Source organism: Elgaria multicarinata, chromosome 2 (genome assembly GCF_023053635.1).
Source record: "Elgaria multicarinata webbii isolate HBS135686 ecotype San Diego chromosome 2, rElgMul1.1.pri, whole genome shotgun sequence".
NCBI lineage: Eukaryota > Metazoa > Chordata > Lepidosauria > Squamata > Anguidae > Elgaria > Elgaria multicarinata.
The window spans coordinates 139,950,597-139,970,083 of NC_086172.1; the positions used below are offsets into that span (position 1 = coordinate 139,950,597).

The 19,487-nt window shown below is 39.6% G+C and overlaps 1 protein-coding gene across 1 annotated transcript in view; it reads right to left on the bottom strand.

Moving 5' to 3' along the window:
* PRKD1 (protein kinase D1) overlaps positions 1–19,487 on the bottom strand; it is a 121,456-nt gene that overhangs the window by 41,506 nt on the left and 60,463 nt on the right. Inside the window, exons 3-5 of the mRNA XM_063118890.1 lie at positions 17,824–17,962; positions 1,599–1,730; positions 446–606 (exon numbers count right to left, since the gene is read on the bottom strand). Coding sequence (XP_062974960.1) covers positions 446–606; positions 1,599–1,730; positions 17,824–17,962 — 432 coding nt within the window. The remainder of the gene's footprint in view (positions 1–445; positions 607–1,598; positions 1,731–17,823; positions 17,963–19,487) is intronic.

Sequence of the window (19,487 nt, forward strand, 5' to 3'; positions counted from 1 at the left end):
AAGTCACTAAGTTTTCAGAGACAAAAAAGTATGGTTTCAAGAAAATACTTTCAACTTAGAAATGTGCAGCTTTGCACAGGCATTCACCCTACTCCAAAAGGTGGGGATGGGAAATATAATGTATTTATTAAATTTATATTGCTTCATAACAGATCTCAAAGTAGTTTAAAAATAAAAATAGCAATATAAAACACAAAAACAGTATGGTAGTCCCCACCATACAAAGCTGCATGTGTAAAGTACTCATTTCTAGTAGCAAGTTTGCAGTAGACTATGAACTGACTGTATTATTTTGTATGTACTTCCAGGCACATCACAAATAGTGAATGATGTGTCATGGTAGATACATGTGAAACGTCCCCCTTAGACTGGAAAAGAGATAATCAAGTGTCCAAATGCATTCATTCATTATTGTATGGCCTATACTACTTTAATAATTTTATACCAGTAGAGCTTCATCTGTAGTAGTAGATGAAACTTCTGCAGACACTGTCCTGATATTACTAAGTCCTGTTAAGGAAACATTTGAAAGCCGCCTCTTCCGAACACAGCTGCAGTTGTTAGGGATTTTAAATGCACATCTCTTGTGATAGTTTAGGCCACATCCTGAAAGGAAAAGAAACATGCCTATTACAAATTATTTCAATATGAAGAAATCTGCTAATCATTCACAATGAAAATTAGTGATTTTTAACGAAACTGCCTCCTTTTCTTGAAATCCCCACCTTTGAATAAGGAAGCCTGTTAAATTGTGCACAATTCAGGAAAGTTTGATGGCTTGTTCAAAAAATAAAAAAGAATTTCTTAATAAAGAAAAGTTTCGATTCTAAAAACTGAACTGGTGAATCTATGTCAAAGAGCTGAACCCAAAAGGTGCCTTTCTACTTGTGGAAAACCTTTTCCTAGTGCTACATGACAAAAGTGTCACTGAACTAGAGGAGGTTCTCTGTTTCTGGAAATTCTTGTGCAAAGGTTCAAACTACATGCTTGTGTCTATCATGTGGGTACCCTCGAGCGGACCTAACCAAAACAGGAAATTTCTGCCAACCCCTTAGTAATATAGCAACAAAACAACTGGGTTGGGCGTACTGGTGATAGTAAACATAAATGGAACAAAATCTAATAGTTTAAACATACATATAAAAAACAATAAAAAGAATATACTGTTATTGTGCTAGATTCCCTCAAGTGCACAATTTTTCTTTCAGCAATAGCCAAGCCTACAAAACGCATCAAACTCCATCCTCTAAACAGACATTACTAAGGTGTTTGTAGCTTGCTCTTGTCCAGGCACTGAGGAACCCAATGATTTTAGCCCACCTCTCAGCATGTCCAGCTGTAGGGAATTTACTTTCGCCTTTAAAAGTGGATGGTTCCATAGAAATGAATGTGAGAATGTCAATAGATCCTGTTGCATGTTCAGAAACTTCACTACTAGTCAGTATTATCAGTAATAATAAAAAATAGCAAATGTCCTTAGGGAGGGATTGTGACTTCAGGATCTAAATGTATGATTCATTTCTTTGCTGCAGCCCAGACATTTTTCAAGCACATCTATTTCCTACAGATAATACACAGCAGGCAGACCCTTCACTCACCCTCACATTTAAGTCCTTGACGTACAAGACCCCACAGCATTTCTCCACAGTGGTCGCAGAAGGCTGGTGCTCTGTATGAATGAACAAACAGAGCATGTGGTCGAATCTGAAAGTCTTCAAATGTTGCAGAAGCTGGCAAAAATAAAATCAAAAAAAAATCCAAAGATTTTAAAAGAAATAACCCTCGAACCTTTCTTCATATCATTTCTTTGAGAAAATGGGGGGGAAAGTTATCAAAAACTGATTCAGCCACAACTGCTACACATACTGCTTACTTTATCTTTGTGTATGACCCATCTAAACAACAGAATGCCTAAGGAATTTTGGCACAGGAGGACATGTTCTAAGACTTTTGTTTGACAAATACAAAAGAAAGGTTTGCTACTACAAGAAGACAGTAAAAATGACGTTCTACAGCATATCTGGAACATAAACTGTATCATTCCAACCAAAGTATAGCACTCTGCAATGCAGCATGCTTTGCAGGGTTAGATGTGTGGTGTTTCAATAGGAAATCACTGTCCCACCACAGACAATAGGAAATCACTGCCCTGCTATCTCCAGTACCATTCTCAGAATAAGCAATTATATCCTTGTTCTGTAAGAATGCCTTTCCTCTTTTGACCTAGCTCGATGGGAGAGATTCTTAGGCTATGGTTAATAGGCTAAATACAAATATCACCCCAACACCACCACTACTACCAACACATGATGTCTTCAAAGGACCATGTACCTGTCTTGACTAGGGATGGATGAATCTGTTTCAATTTCTACAACTTTCAAGCTGTTTGAAACATAAGTTCTTTCCATCCTGTTTCAACATCAGTTTGTGAATTTTTGAGTAAAAAGTAAGCATGGAAATCCATATGCATTATTATTTTTTTGCATTTCTCCTGATATATGGATTTTTGTACAGATCTCTCCTAGTTGTAGGATTTCTGAATACTGTGAATTTCATAAGCTCCTTAGTAACAATGAAATAACATTAAGTGCATTTAAAAAAACATTAAGGACAGCGATTGTTTGGTTTCTGGGCTCCGAAATCAGAAACAGGGCACTGACCAAGGAGCCTAGAAACTGTGCTCCCCGCCACCACCCCATCCTCACAGTTCTGGCTACATCTCCACTTTTGGGAAAGGAGCACAGACACTGGAAAAGGGGACATTCCCGGGGTGAGAAGGGGAAGAGACGTTTCCTATGGCCAGACCAGCCTCCTTCCCTTCCCCTCCGAAGCGCCACTGCTATATGGGTGACACAGCCTGACTAGCGGAAATGCAGGGCAGCTGGAGAGTGAGGCAAAGATCGCCCGTGCTCCAACCACCCTGCACTGGATGCTTGGCAGCCTCCAAGTTCAGAGGCTGCTGACTATCTTCATCAGTGTGCTTTAATCCCCACCTCTCATAAAATATTTCAGGTAATATTGCACTTGCAGTGTACACTTGCAGTGTATTAGGTCAAAAATAATAATAACATGAGGTATCTTTTTTTAGCTTTGTTTACTAAATACAAGGAAAATAAACATGTTAAATTCAATCACTCTCTAGGGCATCAAAACATTTCTAATTCAAAAATTCCTGGAAAACGCACATCACTAGGTATAGTGAAGATACCATTCTTCACTGAAAAGAAAGGTCATGATGGAACAAAGGAGAGAATGTTGTCTCTTTGATGCACAATAGCCCAGTGACTGAGGACTTCATAGGTCAAAATTAGCATCTTGAATCAGAAGGAACCCAAGCATTTTGTTATGTTTTAAACCAAGAAACCATAAGTACTTGGAGCTCCTCCCTTTGATAAACAACTCCCCTTTGTTTCAATGGACAGGATCACTTTCAGAAGAACTTGTATTCAGGCTCATAAGTAAAGTAAACAAATAGTGAAATCTCCAGTGCTATTGTTTCAAACTACCCAATAAACCAGGTTTCTAACATCAGAAGAGCCATGCTGCATCAGACTAAAGGCTTATCTAGCCCAGCATTCCGTTCTGATAGTTGCTTACCTGATGCCCATGGGAAGCCCCAAAATAGGACATGAATACAATAGCAGGGCAAAAAGGCCACATGTTCCCCTGCAACTCGTATGAAGCAGCATACTATCACTGCCTCGGATACTGGAGATAATATTCACACATCATGACTAGTGGCCCTCAATAGCCATATTCTCCATGAAACTTTAGTGGGTATTATGAACAAGCTGTTCTCATTTAAGATTCACAGTGAAAACCTGTACATGTCAACTCCACTTGACCATAAGTTCAATGCCACTCACTCCCAGGTAAGTGTGTATAGGACTGCAGCCTTAGTTACTTTAACGATTTAATTCTAATGCTCTCCTAAACCACTGCATTTGGAATGGAAGAGTTTTTGAATGCTTTTTTTCCCAGTAGTGACTTGAATGGCCTTATGCTCCAAGTCAACTGGCAACAAAATAATTGGCATTTCTCCTATTAAAATTGTAATTTATCCAGCAATGATCTCTGTGGAGTAATTAAGGGGTCATCACAGCTCACACCCTTTGACATAAAAATAGAACTTGTTAACATTTATGGAATGAATGATAAAACAAAAACTGTCAACTCAAAACAAATATTAAATCAATCAAACATACTTGATGCTTGAAGGAACACAGTTGCTTTTTTTACCTCCCTATTCGGTTAATTTAACCCAACGTCCAGGGCTGATTTGCAGGCAGGGTTCAAGACAACTTTGTCTCAGAACCTATTATCAGCCCTCGGCCTGCAAAATGCATGAAGAGAGTCCCTTTGAGAGCATGCCCAGTGCTTCTCCCTCTCCAATGAAGCAACCCAAACCAGCCCGAACGTTGGATGAAGAAAACGGCCATTTCCTGCCCAGAAACTGCAGTTTCCAGGAAGGCTATAGCCTTGACAGTTTCCATTCTAGATATCCAGCCCTACTGATGTCTCTAAGGCAATGTTTCCTAAATTTGTGATTATTTGATCAAAGAGGTGAACAGTACCAACACAATCTTGCCCAAAACTACAAGTGCACCATACTCTTACTGCAATTTCTATTATGACAGTAGCTCCAAAGTGCAATACCACAATCAGAGAAATTGCAGTGGAAATTTAGCCATAGAGTACTAGTTCACATAATCCATGGACTCATCTACACCAAGCAGTATATTCTACTATGAAAGTGGTATGGAAGTGGTATATAAAAGGCAGGAGCCATGCTACTGCTTTATAGCAGTATTGAAGCACACTGACAACTCTTGGGGCCCATTGACACATACCATATACTGCTTTCATACTACTTTCATAGTGTTATATCCTGATTAGTATAGATGTGTCATGGGCCCCAACAGTTGTTAGTGCACGTCAGTACCAATATAAAGCAGTAGTGTAGATCCTGCAGTGCACTTCAATACCGCTATAAAGCAGTAGTGTGGCTCCTGCACCACTTTCATACCGCTTTCATAGTGGAATATACTGCTTGGTGTAGATGAGCCCTATGTCTCCATTTGCCCTCGACATCCAAGGACAGTCAAGAAGAATCACATGAAGGTCATTCACTTATGTGAACCAGCCCTGTATAGTTTGCTAATGTAACCTGTGCTTTGACATTTTAAGCTGAACATTGTCTAATAGAAATATAGAGCTCAGCTCCATAACAGGTTTTGAATCAGAAGAACATTCTAGTTTGAACATTCCAAAGGAATTTTCACTAGGTTTGAATCAAAGTGACCAGATGCACCGGGAAACCCCGGAGACCTCCAGAAAAATGGCCATCACTGGGGCAACAGGGACTGGGGCCCAATTCATTGGGGAAAAGGGCTGAAGACACATTCTCAGACTTCCGGGAACACGTCTCCCAGCCCTGCCCCCAGCAAAGTTCTAGCCTTCTCCTTTGTGCTGGCGCAACCACACCAGCACTCAGGAGAAGTCCTACATCGCCCGGGGGGCAAGCAGCTGGAAGATGTGTTCTCGGGCTTCCGAAAACGCATCTCCCAGCCCCCTCTCCCCAGCGACAATCTAGCCCTTCTGCTGCACTGACGTGATTGCATCAGCACAGCCAAAGGCTGAAATCAGCCCTGGGGGAAGGGGCTGGAGGACGTGTCCCAGGACTTCTGGGATGGCGTCTCCCAGCCCCCGCCTCCCCCTGGGTTGATCGCATCAGCGCAGCAGTTTGCTCCCTGGCCAGGCCCAGCCGCCCGGGACGGGGAGCGAACATGGAGCCCCGCCCATTGGGTCTCATCGCATGCAACGAGAGCCAAGGGCCGGGGGTCAGTTCACTCCCCACCTCGGCAGCAGCGAACCAGACCACCCAGGTAGCGGACAGTGGCGGCGGAGGTACTGGGACAACGGCACCAGACCAGAACACCCAGCCAGGCGGCGAATAATGGTGATAATGATAATGGTGCTGATAATGATAATGGATGCTGATGCTGATATTGATAATGATGCTGCTGCTAATGATGGTGATGCTAATAATGATAATGGATGCTTACGCTGATATTGATAATGCTGCTGCTGCTAAGGATGCTGCTGCTGCTAAGGATGCTGCTGATGATAATGGTGATGCTGCTGATGATGCTGATAATAGATGCTGATAATGATAATGTATGATGGTGATATTGATAATGCTGCTGCTGCTAATGATGGTGATGCTGACAATGGATGCTGACTGAGGCCACGCCCCCTTGGGGGCTGGATATATTGGGGTGGCCACTCCTCCTGAGGGCAGCCATATTGTCCTCCTTTTTGGTTTCCAAAATATGGTCACCCTATTTGAATATACACTCTTCTATCAGCAGAATCCAGTTTAGGCCTGCAGTCCTATCCACTTATCTCGGAGTAAGCTTCATTAAATTCAGTGGGACTTAATTCTGAGAAGACATATATAGGATTGCACTATGAGGAAAGCACTTTTATGTCTCATTTATTTCAATGGCAGACTTAAAGATGCGCTTAAATATTTTGCATTGAAATCAGTTGGACTTTAAAAAGCTTTCCTTTGACTGAATAATTCACTCTGTGTGTGTGTCTGTGTGTGTGTGTCCATCCCAGTTTATTTACATTCAAATTATTTTAATTTTTCCTTATAGGAGTTTCTATCAAGTTACCATCAGCCTTTAAGTATAAAATCGGCTTTTGTACAAAAAAAGAAAATGGTGTTTTTTTTAAATCGGAACAGGGATATATACTGGGATATATACTGTATATATATATATCCCTGATCAACACCTCCAGTATAACAAAAAAAGAAATACCTCCGAGTACTGTATAAAAAAAGAAAAGATTTTTTTAAAATCTAAATGAATTTATAACCCTAATCAACACCTCCAGTATATCAATGGCAAACACGCCCAGTATTCTGTGTTTTCCATTCTTATTTTCTGTTATTTTCTGTATTTATATCCTGCTTTTCAGACAATTATTGTCTCCCAAAGTAGCTAAAGTTTTTTTTTTATTGAGTAGTTTGTTTAATGAAGACAGGCTTCCTCTGAATTACTTTTCTGTAGAACCAATATACTAATTGCTCTTGCTGTTTTTACCTAACATTGATCCATACTAGCCACATTATGTCGTCATACTAAACAATTCATAAAAATGACTGCAAGGCATTACATTTATTATTATCCCTCCTTTACCGAGACTGTCTTGGATTAAAATCAATTCCAGTCCAAACTTGCCAAATGTAATACACCCACCATGTTTATTCTTGTTTCTTTGTGGTTTGGTCCATTCAGAGTCTATTGTTCAGCTCCAAAGGGCATGAAAAAAGCAAACGGCAAGACATACTGAGTCATCTCTTCCTAGAATTGTATGGCCTAAGTGCTCTTTAGTCAATCAGCTGCACATAGAAAACATCTAAGAAGGAAGTATTCAATTCAAAATGGTAAGAACGGCTTAGAATTATATACATTTACACAGATACATCCAAATACGGAGCAGCTTCAATTCCCCCAAAAGCACAAATCCATCTGGACCTCCCTAAGATAACTTTTTCAGCCAGCTGCAAAATTCAGACCTGTTTCTCCCTTGTTGGCTGGCTACTGTCTCTATAAAGCAAGGCTTGGCAATGAGCAGGGGGTTGGACTAGATGGCCTTGTACTTCCAACTCTACTATTCTATGACACTTTTTTTCCTCCTCTGTTGAAGGCCACCTCCCCAGTTAGGAGCCACACATTAGTTGTGGGTGGAGCCAAAGCCAGCTGTACCCAGGACGAGAGCCAAAATAGGTCGCTCTTTTCTTTCTGCCACATCCTTTTCTTCATCTTTCTGCCACCCCATTTTCTGTCTCTCCCTCTTCAAGGCTTCCAGGAATCGTTTTTATTTATTGATTTGATTTGATTTGTACTATACTTTTCTACAAAAAAAAGGCACTCAAGGCAGCTTATGCAATTAAAATAGATTAAAACAATAATATAATGCATTAAAATAAAATAAGACTGTTATTGTATCTCTGCATTACTACAAGGTTTTACTGTGATTCCTACTTTTATATTGTAGTATTAAGCTTTTAAATTTTATATTGCATTTTATGGTGCATTTTAATTGCTGTAAAACACCCAGAGAGCTACTGGGTGGTTTAGAAATGTAATAAATAAATAAAGCATAACAATTTCAGAATATAAAGTATAAATATCACCCAACCTAACAGACCAATGTACATCCCAAAGACCTTCTTAATTAAAGTGGTGTTTGCCTACTAAGTGGAAGGACAGCAGAGAGGGAGCAAACCTAACCTTCCTTGGGAGGAAGTTTCACAGCTTGGGAGCAAAAAAGTCTCTCTCTTGGGTTGCCATCAAACACACCTCTGAAGGCAGCAGTCTTGAAAGAAGGACCCCTCTAGAAGATATTAAAAACTGGGCAGGCTCCCCAGACACATAGATTGCTCTTCCCAAAGGTCAAAACAGATTGCATGTAGACGGCTTTTGAAATTAAGCTAAGCACCACATAAAATTACAGTATGGGTTGCAGGTTGCCCATCCATGCTATAAAGTGATATTCTCTCTGCCCTGTGCCCATGGGCAAAGTGTAGATATCAGTCACCCTTGGGCATGTGTGTCCCACTTGGTACAATGCTCCAGTCATCACGGCACATTTTAGAAATATCAATGGTCATTTAGAAAGAAATCAAGTCTATAGACGTTCACTTAACAACATTTAAAATACTATGAGTTTATATAAACAATCATCTTTGTTTGTAAGGAACCACCTATGTATTGTGACTGTCATACTTGCAGGAATATTCCTCATTCTTGTCATGCTTCATGAAATGTCACGGCCTGTTAAAGTGCCATAACCATTCCAGAATCAGATACATGTTAACTACTTTTAGTTGGATGAACCTTACAGAGGACAAAGAATTTGGATCACTTTGAAGATGTTCTCTCTCTCTCTCTCTCTCTCTCTCTCTCTCTCTCTCTCTCTCGTGTGTGTGTGTTTTACTTACACACAGAGAGAATTTTTCTTCCAGTTGTGATGCAATGTTTTCTATTTTCCGTAAAACAACCTCTTTTCAAATTAAAAATTTCTACCACAAAACAAAATGACATCACCTAATTACCAACCAGTCTATCTTTAAACTGACTCATAAAAGTTTGACACAAGTATGAGTCACAGAAGCTTCAATTATTATAGCTAAGAAAAGGTTTACTTTTTAAAAGAAGTGTCAGCATACATATTGAAAAGAAATGTGTGTGTGTGTTTTTAAAAAAAGTTTTTTCTTTCAATGTAATAATTACTACTACATTTCTAGCAATATACAGAAGAACCATAAAAAAAATTATAACAGCTTGACATTACTTTTGGGCATCATGAAACTTCATATCAGAGAGCCCCATATTCTTAAACAAACAAACAAACAAAAAACCTGGCAAAGCTGGAAGAAGGAGTCTACAACGATGGAATTGAGATTTGTTGTATAGTGATCATCATAGGCTGTAAATTGCATATCATACCAACCTGATTCACAAAACTAGCAGATAAAGACAACTCTCGCTAACTCTGAAAAGCCACCGAATATTATTTTCCATTTCACATTCTCATACTACAAATCAGGTTTGCTCATTAGATGGCTACACCTCGAACAATTCCATATTTCTATCTACCATCAAGACAGGTATTAGGGCAATGTTCTTTCATATGATCCAATGCGGCACTCAGACATAGAAAAGAACTGAAAGAAAACTCAATTACATTTGCCATCACTGGGTGAAAAAACCTCTTGGAATTCTGTGCTAAAGCTCAATAACCTCCGACTAGTTTCTCTTCTAAAGGAAAAAAAAGAAGATGTATAAAAATATCTAATTTTCTTTCTGATTATACTAAACCAATATGCAATGATTTCCATGTGCCTTCAAGGACAGAATTTGAAAAACCTAATTTTCTTGGGATGAATCAGTCCTAGCATAAAATTTAATATTTAAGGTAGACTCATACTATAATAGTTTTCATTTCTTTTGATGCAATTATGCTGTGAATTTGGCTGGCTGGCACAGTGTTCATATTATTGTTATTATTATTGTTGTTGTTGTTGTTGAATTTTAATCTATTTATGTCAGATGTAACAAACTTGTGAAAATTCTTCCAGCTTTCTGTTTTTTTCATTATGTAAGCCTATATGACAGAGAAGACAGATCACCTCAAAATGAATGCCTATTCAAATTTATAGAACATTATTTTACATGCACTGTTCTTTTTCTGAACAAATAAGATCCAAACATTTCAGGAAACAAATGACTTCCAATCAAACTTTACTAAAATGTATTTATGACTATATAGCATGCTATTTCCCCCCCTAAAAAAGATACGTATCCATGTGGGATCTGTCAAATTCAAGATAGAAAACCTTCATGCATAATGAATATTTGGAAATAAAGAAAAAGGTAACCTCTACATTAAAAAGTGAACATTTGAAAGCAAAGGATTTTTTTCTTATTTTGATTCTAATTATTATCTGAATATTTTACTGTGTTGCAGAATAAATATTAGCTATTGCTTTATTACATGACATTTTACAGAGTTAGCATAAGCTGTCCTGATAAGCTCAGTTTAAATTTCAATAAAGGTAAGGTAACAGAGGGAAAGAAGAAAATACAGAAGGCCAAGTGTAAGAGGGAAAGAATATAGACAAATGTGTTATGTGTACTTTGGCTTAGCTTCAGTAAGGATTAGTATGTCAAAAACATATACCAGTTAGAGTATTGGACTGGGACTTGGGAGTTCCAGGTTAGAGTCTCCACCTGGCCATGAAGTTCACTGGGTGACTTTGGGCCAGTCACTGACCCTCAGCCTAACCTACCTCACAGGGCTGTTGTGAGAATAAAATGTAGAGGAGGAGGAGGATCATATAAACCACTTTGGGTTCATTGCAAGAGGGGGAAAGACAAGATATAAATATAATATTTATTTATTTATTGCATTTTATACAGCCCAATAGCCAAAGCTCTGTGGGCGGTTCAATAAATAAACCTACACTGACTTATCTGGAAGTAAGCCAGTTACTTTGGAGATAAAACAGGGCTTACTTCTCAGGTACCTGGGAGTATGCCCCACTGACCTCAATGGGACAATAAGACTAGACTATTAGTACACGTATGGATTATGCACTTGATGAACACAAGTGTGTGAAATCCTTGAGGGGGAATGAGTATCTGCTTGAGAATCTTTTGTACCACAGGTATGGAAGAATTCTGCATGGTGGTGGTGGGAATTGCATCTGGCACGCAGGAGTGCCTGTTTGGTGCTCTTCTGACAGCACTAATTACATGTCAGGAGGGATCAGACAAAGCATTCAGTCCAACCAGTGCTGCCCTGCCCCCTAACAAGATGACTAAACAGGTAGCCTATGCTGTCATAACTGTAATCATCAGTGACTCCATATTGGTGCTAAGCCCCCACTGGAAGTGTTCTCCTCCTTGAAGGAAAAGCTGGAGAAACAGAAACCATCCAACAGCAATACTCGAGATCTGCCAGTAGAACAGGTTGAGGTGAGGACACCGCTTGTGGAGGACAGGAACTCTGCCTCAGAGGTAGAAGTAAAGGTAGAGAACCCCCTTCCCCCAAGCCCTCTGGAGACACACAACCTGAAAAGACAGGAACTCAGAAAGAGTGCTAGACTGATCCAGAGACCTCCTTGTGAGAAAAGGTATACTCACATAAAGGAGGCTTGCTCACAAGGAGTCACTAACAGCTCACTGCTGACGCTTGGGTGTGGCTCTGACAGTTTCTGCATAAAAAACTGTGGAAGAGTTGCTGGAAACCATTGGACTAGACCTTCTTGAATCCAGCTCCCTTGGCCTTGATTCTGGACCGTTTTCTTGTATAAGTACTACTGAATTTAACTAGGGTGACCATATGAAAAGGAGGACAGGGTTCCTGTATCTTTAACAGTTGTATTTATTTTTATTATTATTATTATTATTATTATTATTATTATTATTATTATTATTTATTTATTTATTTATATAGCACCATCAATGTACATGGTGCTGTACAGATTACACAGTAAATAGCAAGACCCTGCCGCATAGGCTTACAATCTAATAAAGTTGTAGTAAACAATAAGGAGGGAAAGAGAATGCAAACAGGCACAGGGAAGTGTAAACAGGCACCGGGTAGGGTGAAGCTGACAGTATAGGGTCAGAACAAACTCAATATTTAAAAGCTATAGGGAAAAGAAAAGTTTTTAGCTGAGTTTTAAAAGCTGTGATTGAGTTTGTAGTTCTCAAGTGTTCTGGAAGAGCGTTCCAGGCATAAGGGGCAGCAGAAGAAAAAGGACGAAGCCGAGTAAGGGAAGTAGAGGCCCTTGGGCAGGCGAGAAGCATGGCATCAGAGGAGCGGAGAGCATGAGCGGGGCAATAGTGTGAGATGAGAGAGGAGAGATAGGCAGGAGCTAGACCGTGAAAAGCTTTGAAGGTCAACAGGAGAGGTTTATATTGGATTCTGGAGTGAATTGGAAGCCAATGAAGAGATTTCAGAAGTGGAGTTACATGGTCAGAGCGGCGGGCCAAGAAGATGATCTTGGCGACAGAGTGGTGGACAGAGACCAGCAGACTGATGTGAGACGAAGGAAGGCCAGAGAGAAGAAGGTTGCAGTAGTCCAACCGAGAGATAACCAGTGCGTGAACAAGAGTCTTGGCAGAAGAGACAGAAAAAATGGTCGAATCCTGGCAATATTATACAGGAAGAAACGACAGGACTTAGCTACTGCCTCAATATGAGGAATAAGGGAGAGCGAGGAATCAAATATAAAGCCAAGACTACGAGCTTCCTTGACCGGAGTAAGCGTGACATCGTTGACAGTAAGAGAGAATGAGAGGTGAGGAGAAGGTTTAGGAGGAAAAACAAGCAGTTCAGTTTTTGCCATATTAAGTTTCAAACGACGATGAAGCAGCCAGGCTGAGATATCTGAAAGACATGCCGAGATACGATCATGAACATCAGGAGAAAGTTCTGGAGATGAGAGATATAATTGTGTATCATCGGCATACAGGTGATATTGGAGGCCATGAGATTGAATAAGCTTACTCAAGGGCAGCATGTATAAAGAAAACAACAACGGGCCAAGCACGGAGCCTTGCGGAACCCCTACTGAAAGGGGAAAAGAGGAGGACGAGCTGCCGTTAGCCGACACACTGAAAGAGCGACCCTCTAGATAGGAGGCGAACCAGTTATAGACAGAGCCACAGAGTCCAAGGTCATGGAGGGAATCTAAGAGAAGATCGTGATCAACCGTGTCAAAGGCTGCAGTTAGATCAAGGAGAATAAGAACGGAATAATGGCCTTTAGACTTGGCAGTAAGAAGATCATTGGTGATCTTGGTAAGGGCTGTTTCAGTGGAATGCAAAGGACAGAATCCAGATTGAAAGGGATCCAGAGCAGAGTTACTAGAGAGAAAGTCAAGACAATGAGAGTAGACCACACGTTCCAGGATCTTTGAGACAAGAGGCAACAGAGAGACAGGTCGGTAGTTAGACAGAGATAGTCGATCAAGAGTGGTTTTTTTGAGAATGGGAGAGACTGTAGCATGTTTAAAAGCAGAAGGAAATGAACCAGAGGACAGAGAGGAATTAATGATGTGGAGCAAGGACGGGAGGATAGCGGGGATAAAAGGGAATTTCAGTAGGTGTCATTTGTATATGGAGAACCTGGTGAAATTCCCTCTTCATCACACCAATTAAAGCTGCAGAAGCTATACTAGAGTGTCCAGATTTAAAAGAGGGCAGGACACCTGCAGCTTTAACTGCTGTGATGAAGAGGAAATTTCACCAGGTTCTCCATATATACAAATGATACCTGTTGAACTTCCCTTCTTATTTATTTATTTATTTATTTGTTACATTTTTATACCGCCCAATAGCCGAAGCTCTCTGGGCGGTTCACAAAAATTAAAACCATAATAAAACAACCAACAGGTTAAAAACACAAATACAAAATACAGTATAAAAAACACAACCAGGATAAAACCACACAGCAAAATTGATATAAGATTAAAATACAGAGTTAGAACAGTAAAATTTAAATTTAAGTTAAAATTAAGTGTTAAAATCCTGAGAGAATAAACAGGTCTTCAGCTGGCGACGAAAAGAGTACAGTGTAGGCTCCAGGCAGACCTCTCTGGGGAGCTCATTCCACAGCTGGGGTGGCTGTATAAGTGGGTGACGCCGGCCCAGCCCTTTGTCTTGCCCTTTCATGGGGTTTGATGGAGGTGTTCATTGGCAGAGTTTGCAAGGCCGTACTGTGACAACATGGCGGCCCATTCCAAATATGGCATAAATAATTGTAGGGAAGAGAGATCCATATAAACTAAATACAGGATGCACTGAAGACAGAACAGCAAAGGCAAGCCCTTGTGTCACCTGTTGAACAGGCAAGATCATCCCAGAAATTATATCGAGAACCAGGTCTGATCTCCAATTGTACTTTGGCGCCCATTCTAAAACAGGCAGCCTCCGTACACACCAGCTTGAAGTCTTCGTAGCGAAGGGCATGGAACTTCCTCCAGATGGCATTCCTTTTTCAATACATACAGAAGACCTGTCTTCCTTTTTATATGGTCACCCTAACTTAACGCTGACTCTCCTCCTATCTGCTTTTTCACTACAGTGTTGCCTTAAGACCTTGTTGTCTTTTATCTGGACTGTTGAGACCTTGCATTTTGCCTGATCCCTGTTTATGCTAACCCCTTTGGAACTCCTGGAACTCCGAACCTGCAACTCCGACTCTGGAAAGGTGATAATGGGGGCTTAGTATTCAAGACATTTATGATGAGTGGCCCTGCATTTCTTCTCATTTCTTTGTTAAGACACCAAACGGTTTTGTGAAAACAGTTTGCTGTCTTAATACGACCCACTTGTTCTCAAGGTTGTGCTTTTGTAGTTGCCAAGAAGAACTGAGTGCATTGCTGATGAGTTCATTTTTAAAAAGTCTTTAGGGTACTGTGGGTGGTACATAAAATAACAGCCTCATCCAGGAGTGCTAGATGTTCTCAGTCATTCCAAGCTTGAACACCCACAGGACTGAACTCCATTACCCCAACTGTATTCCCCTCTGCTCTTGTCTTCTAGAAGGGCTAAATTCAGGCTTCTGTGATTTCTATTTTCTTCTCTGAAATAACTAATAAATGAAATAGTTCCGAGTTTAGCCTTTTGCTAATTTAGTATGTCTCAAATTATTGGGTCTAGCTCTACTGCTGTAAGGTTTATTCTTGTAGATGTAATTTCTACTATGTTTGTTTTAATCATTACAGACTTGCGCTGTATCTAAGGCCATGGCTAGACCAGGCGATATCCCGGTGACCGCCCCAGGATCATCCCTGTGTGTCTACATGATGCACAGGGCATCCCAGTAGCATTATTATTATTATTATTATTATTATTATTATTATTTATTCATATAGCACCAGCATAGAGTCATAGAATAGTAGATTTGGAAGGAGCCTATAAGGCCATCGAGTCCAACCCCCCGCTCAATGCAGGAATCCACCCTAAAGCATACTTGACAGATGGTTGTCCAGAGCAAAGATTTACAATACCACTATAAAGCAGTAGTGTAGATCCTACAAAGCAGTAGTTAGATTCAGAAGTGGAGTATTTAAGCCTTATTATATTAGGCTTAATTGATGCTGGTTGGAAGTGTTGATCATATGAGAAATAGAGAAGACTGTTCTCCTTCTGAGCACACTTGCACATGGGGGCCATGGTGACTTGCATGAATTCTGGGAAATGAAAATGCAGCAACTAGTCTAGAGAATAGTTGTGTGGATCCGTTGTTAACCAGTGGGTTAACCCTTGTTAGATTCAGAGTGACACAAAAGGGTGTTTTTCTTATTTATTTATTTATTTATTTATTTATTTCATTTTTATACCACCCAATAGCCGAAGCTGTCTGGGCGGTTCACAAAAATTAAAACCATAATAAAACAACCATTGAATAAGTTCCAACCGGGGCCAGATCTACACCAAGTAGGATATAGCACTGTGAAAGTGGTATGAAAGTGGGAAGTAAAGGCTTACAGTCACTAACATCACTCTCAAAATAATGCATAAGCCTATATACACCAGTTGCTGGGGGGCATGGGTGGAGGATGCTGTTGCACCATGTCCTACTTGTGGGTCCCTGGTCGGCAGCTGGTTGGTCACTGTGTGAAGAAAAGGCTGGTCTAGATGGACCTTTGGTCTGATCCAGCATGGCTCTTATGTTCTTAATGCTTAACCACAGTTAAGATAGGGTGAGGAAATTTGTTCTGGATGAAGAGAGAGGTGGGGTGGCAGTATGCAGGTCAAGGGGCTGGCTTCAAATCTCTTCCCCAGACATTTATTTTTTTTTTTGTATCTCCATCAGTCATGTGGTAGTAATGAATTACTTAGTATCAAACAAGGACCGTTTCTTTCTCAAATGCTCTTACAATATTCAGACACATCATTAAGTAAGCCTGATCAAACGTAAAAAAAAATATTGGTATTCCTACAAAACCAGGAACATAAAGTCCATTCAATTCTATAGCCCTTAGTCCCTCTACTGTTAGTAAGCACTCTTCCTTTATTATTATTATTATTATTATTATTATTATTAATTTATATAGCACCATCAATGTACATGGTGCTGTACAGAGTAAAACAGTAAATAGCAAGCAAGACTCTGCCGCATAGGCTTACAATCTAATAAAATCATAGTAAAACAATAAGGAGGGGAAGAGAATGCAAACAGGCACAGGGTAGGGTTAGCAGGCACAGGGTAGGGTAAAACTAACAGTATAAAGCCTTAGAGGACTGTGTCACTCATAGTTGTGTTTTTTTTAAAGAGTAATACAGCTGCTTTTGTAATTTCAGTAGAATGAGATGGATTTTATGTTGCCCGCATTTCAAAGGGAAAAATGTGCCAAACATTTGTATTTGTAGCAATGTGGTAAAAGAAATAGGATAGATCACGTACTGCCAGAGAAACAGTCCAGTTCCTGGAATGGAAATTATCTATTTCCTTTTGTTTAATTATATCCAGGCTTGGATTTGGTGTTTCTGAAACATATAACTAAGACTTGTGATCATTAGCAAATGCCTGGTAATTGGTGTTTTTTGTTGAAATTCTGTGGGTATGTTATCTTACATACTTCAGCTAGTTTTGGCTGATCGGTAAGTATGATTACATTTCATCAGGTCAACAATGGATTTAACTATTTCAATAAGATTTAGATCTCTCTGTCAAGGCAGTACTGTCAAATGTAAAAATCTAAAAACTCATATTTTTCTCTTTTCTTCTGCTCCTTAATGGGGAAAAAATCTAGAGTTGATTTTACATATTTCATGACAAAGTACATCCATGAAATATTGCAAATGTCATTGACAGGATAAATCAAGAAGCTTGTCTTCACGGCCTCCTTATCACTCTAACTTCATTGATGGTTACTTTCTAACACAAAAAACAGTTCTTTCCATAAGCATACTAAAATATGCATACCACATAATCTGAATAAAACCTTTGTAAATAATGAGCATGAAGGCCAGACAGACAGGGCTGTTGACTTTATCCTTTGCTTGTAGACTGAGACATTTGATTGGCTACAGTTAATAACAGGAGACTTGGTATACTGTACCCATTGCCTATTCCAGCAAGTTTCTTTGCTTTTACTCTCCTGACAAATTGCTGGTGGGGTTAAGAGACTGGTCTAGTGGACTGAAGTCTTTCCTCCTCAACATAAACCATAACTGTTAGCAATTAGGACATGGAAATTAAAAAGCATGAAAATATGCATTTTACCTGATAAGACAACTTCAACAAGGTCGCTCTCCTGGATATCAGTAGCCGACTTTACCAGCTGAAGAATATTTTCTGTTGTAGGGTCATGGCGAAAAAGTAGGATTTTATCATACATTCCATAGAAGCCACATTCAGGAAACTGAAAATGGATAATATTGACAATTTATTTCAGTTACATGTTAGTTTAAATCCAATACAAAAATGGTAAAGAAATAATAGGTGAGGTGCTCAGTTAAATATGGAAACATTTTGAAAAGTCCAGTTCCAATATAGCTGTCATAAAAATACAAGGGTTTCTAAATCATATTTAAATTTTCCCATATCATATATGAGAATTCAAATTTATTTTAATTTTTTAATCTTTATATCCCATCGTTCCCCCAAATCCGAGGCAAAAAGGGTATAGTTCTCTACCCCCTTTTATCATCACAACAACCTGGTGAGGTAGGTTAGGCTGGATGACCCAGGATCAGCATGCAAAGGCTCCCTCCCTGCAGATATTTATATGCCTGGAGGAGGAGCTAAGTGGTGCATGAAATCTCAGGGGTTGCTGCTACTAGGTGTGGTCCCGGCCCTGCTCATATTTTGAGGTAACTATTTATTTATTATTGCCTTTATATCCCGCTTTTTTTCCTTCAATGAACCCAAGGCGTACATCCTCCTCTTCTCCATTTTATCCTCACAACAACAACCCTGTGAGGTAGGTTGGGCTGAGAGTTTGTGATTGGCCCAAAATCACCCAATGGGTTTCCATGGCCATGTGAGGACTAGAACCCAGATCTCCCAACTCCCAGTCCAACACCATAGCCACTACACCACACTGGCTCCACTTTGAATAATGCCTGAATAGGGCTAAGACTGAATCCTGAATCTAGTCCCACAAATCTCTGCCATGAGGTCCTGAAATCTTACCACCAATTACTCTAGAGCAGCTCTTATCATAAGTCAAACAACAATAATTGTTAACTTATAACACTTCAGCTATTGAAGTCACTAATTCTTGAGGAAGCAAGTGTGTGTGTGTGTGTGTGTGTGTGTGTGTGTGTGTGTGTGTGTGTGGCTTCAGAATCATTCTCAAAAGAGAGGTTTCAAATTAGTTCAGTAAAAAAGAAGCCTAAAACTTGATTAGAAAGAGACCAAACTTTATCTCCCTTCTTAATATGATTCTGTGCAGTGCAATACTATATCTATATGTATAGAAGTAAGTCTCATTGCGTTCAATGGGGCTTAATCCCAGGTAAGTGGATATAGAATTTCAGCCTCAAGGTCTAATTTAAAACCATCATCATCATAAACTAATAATAATAATAATAATAATAATAATAATAATAATAATAATAATAATAATAAAAAAAAACATTCTGTCCAACTCCAACATGCTTCTGATTCTTCCTACAATACCTGCCAAGCCTCTAAATTGTTCCAAGGAGCACGTAGGAAAAGCTGTTCCCTTAAATAAACATGATTGCTAATGTAATGTCAGCTTTTCCAAACACTTCAGGTAAACAAATTTACTCTTTGTTTGGAACATCCCCAAAGAAAATACTGAGCAATTTCACCAAATGAATGGCAATCAGCATTCACTTCTTAAAAAAAATAAAAAAATAAACCCTGCAGAAATAAGGATACTTGTGCAGAGAATGTCCATTAATGGGCAACTACAA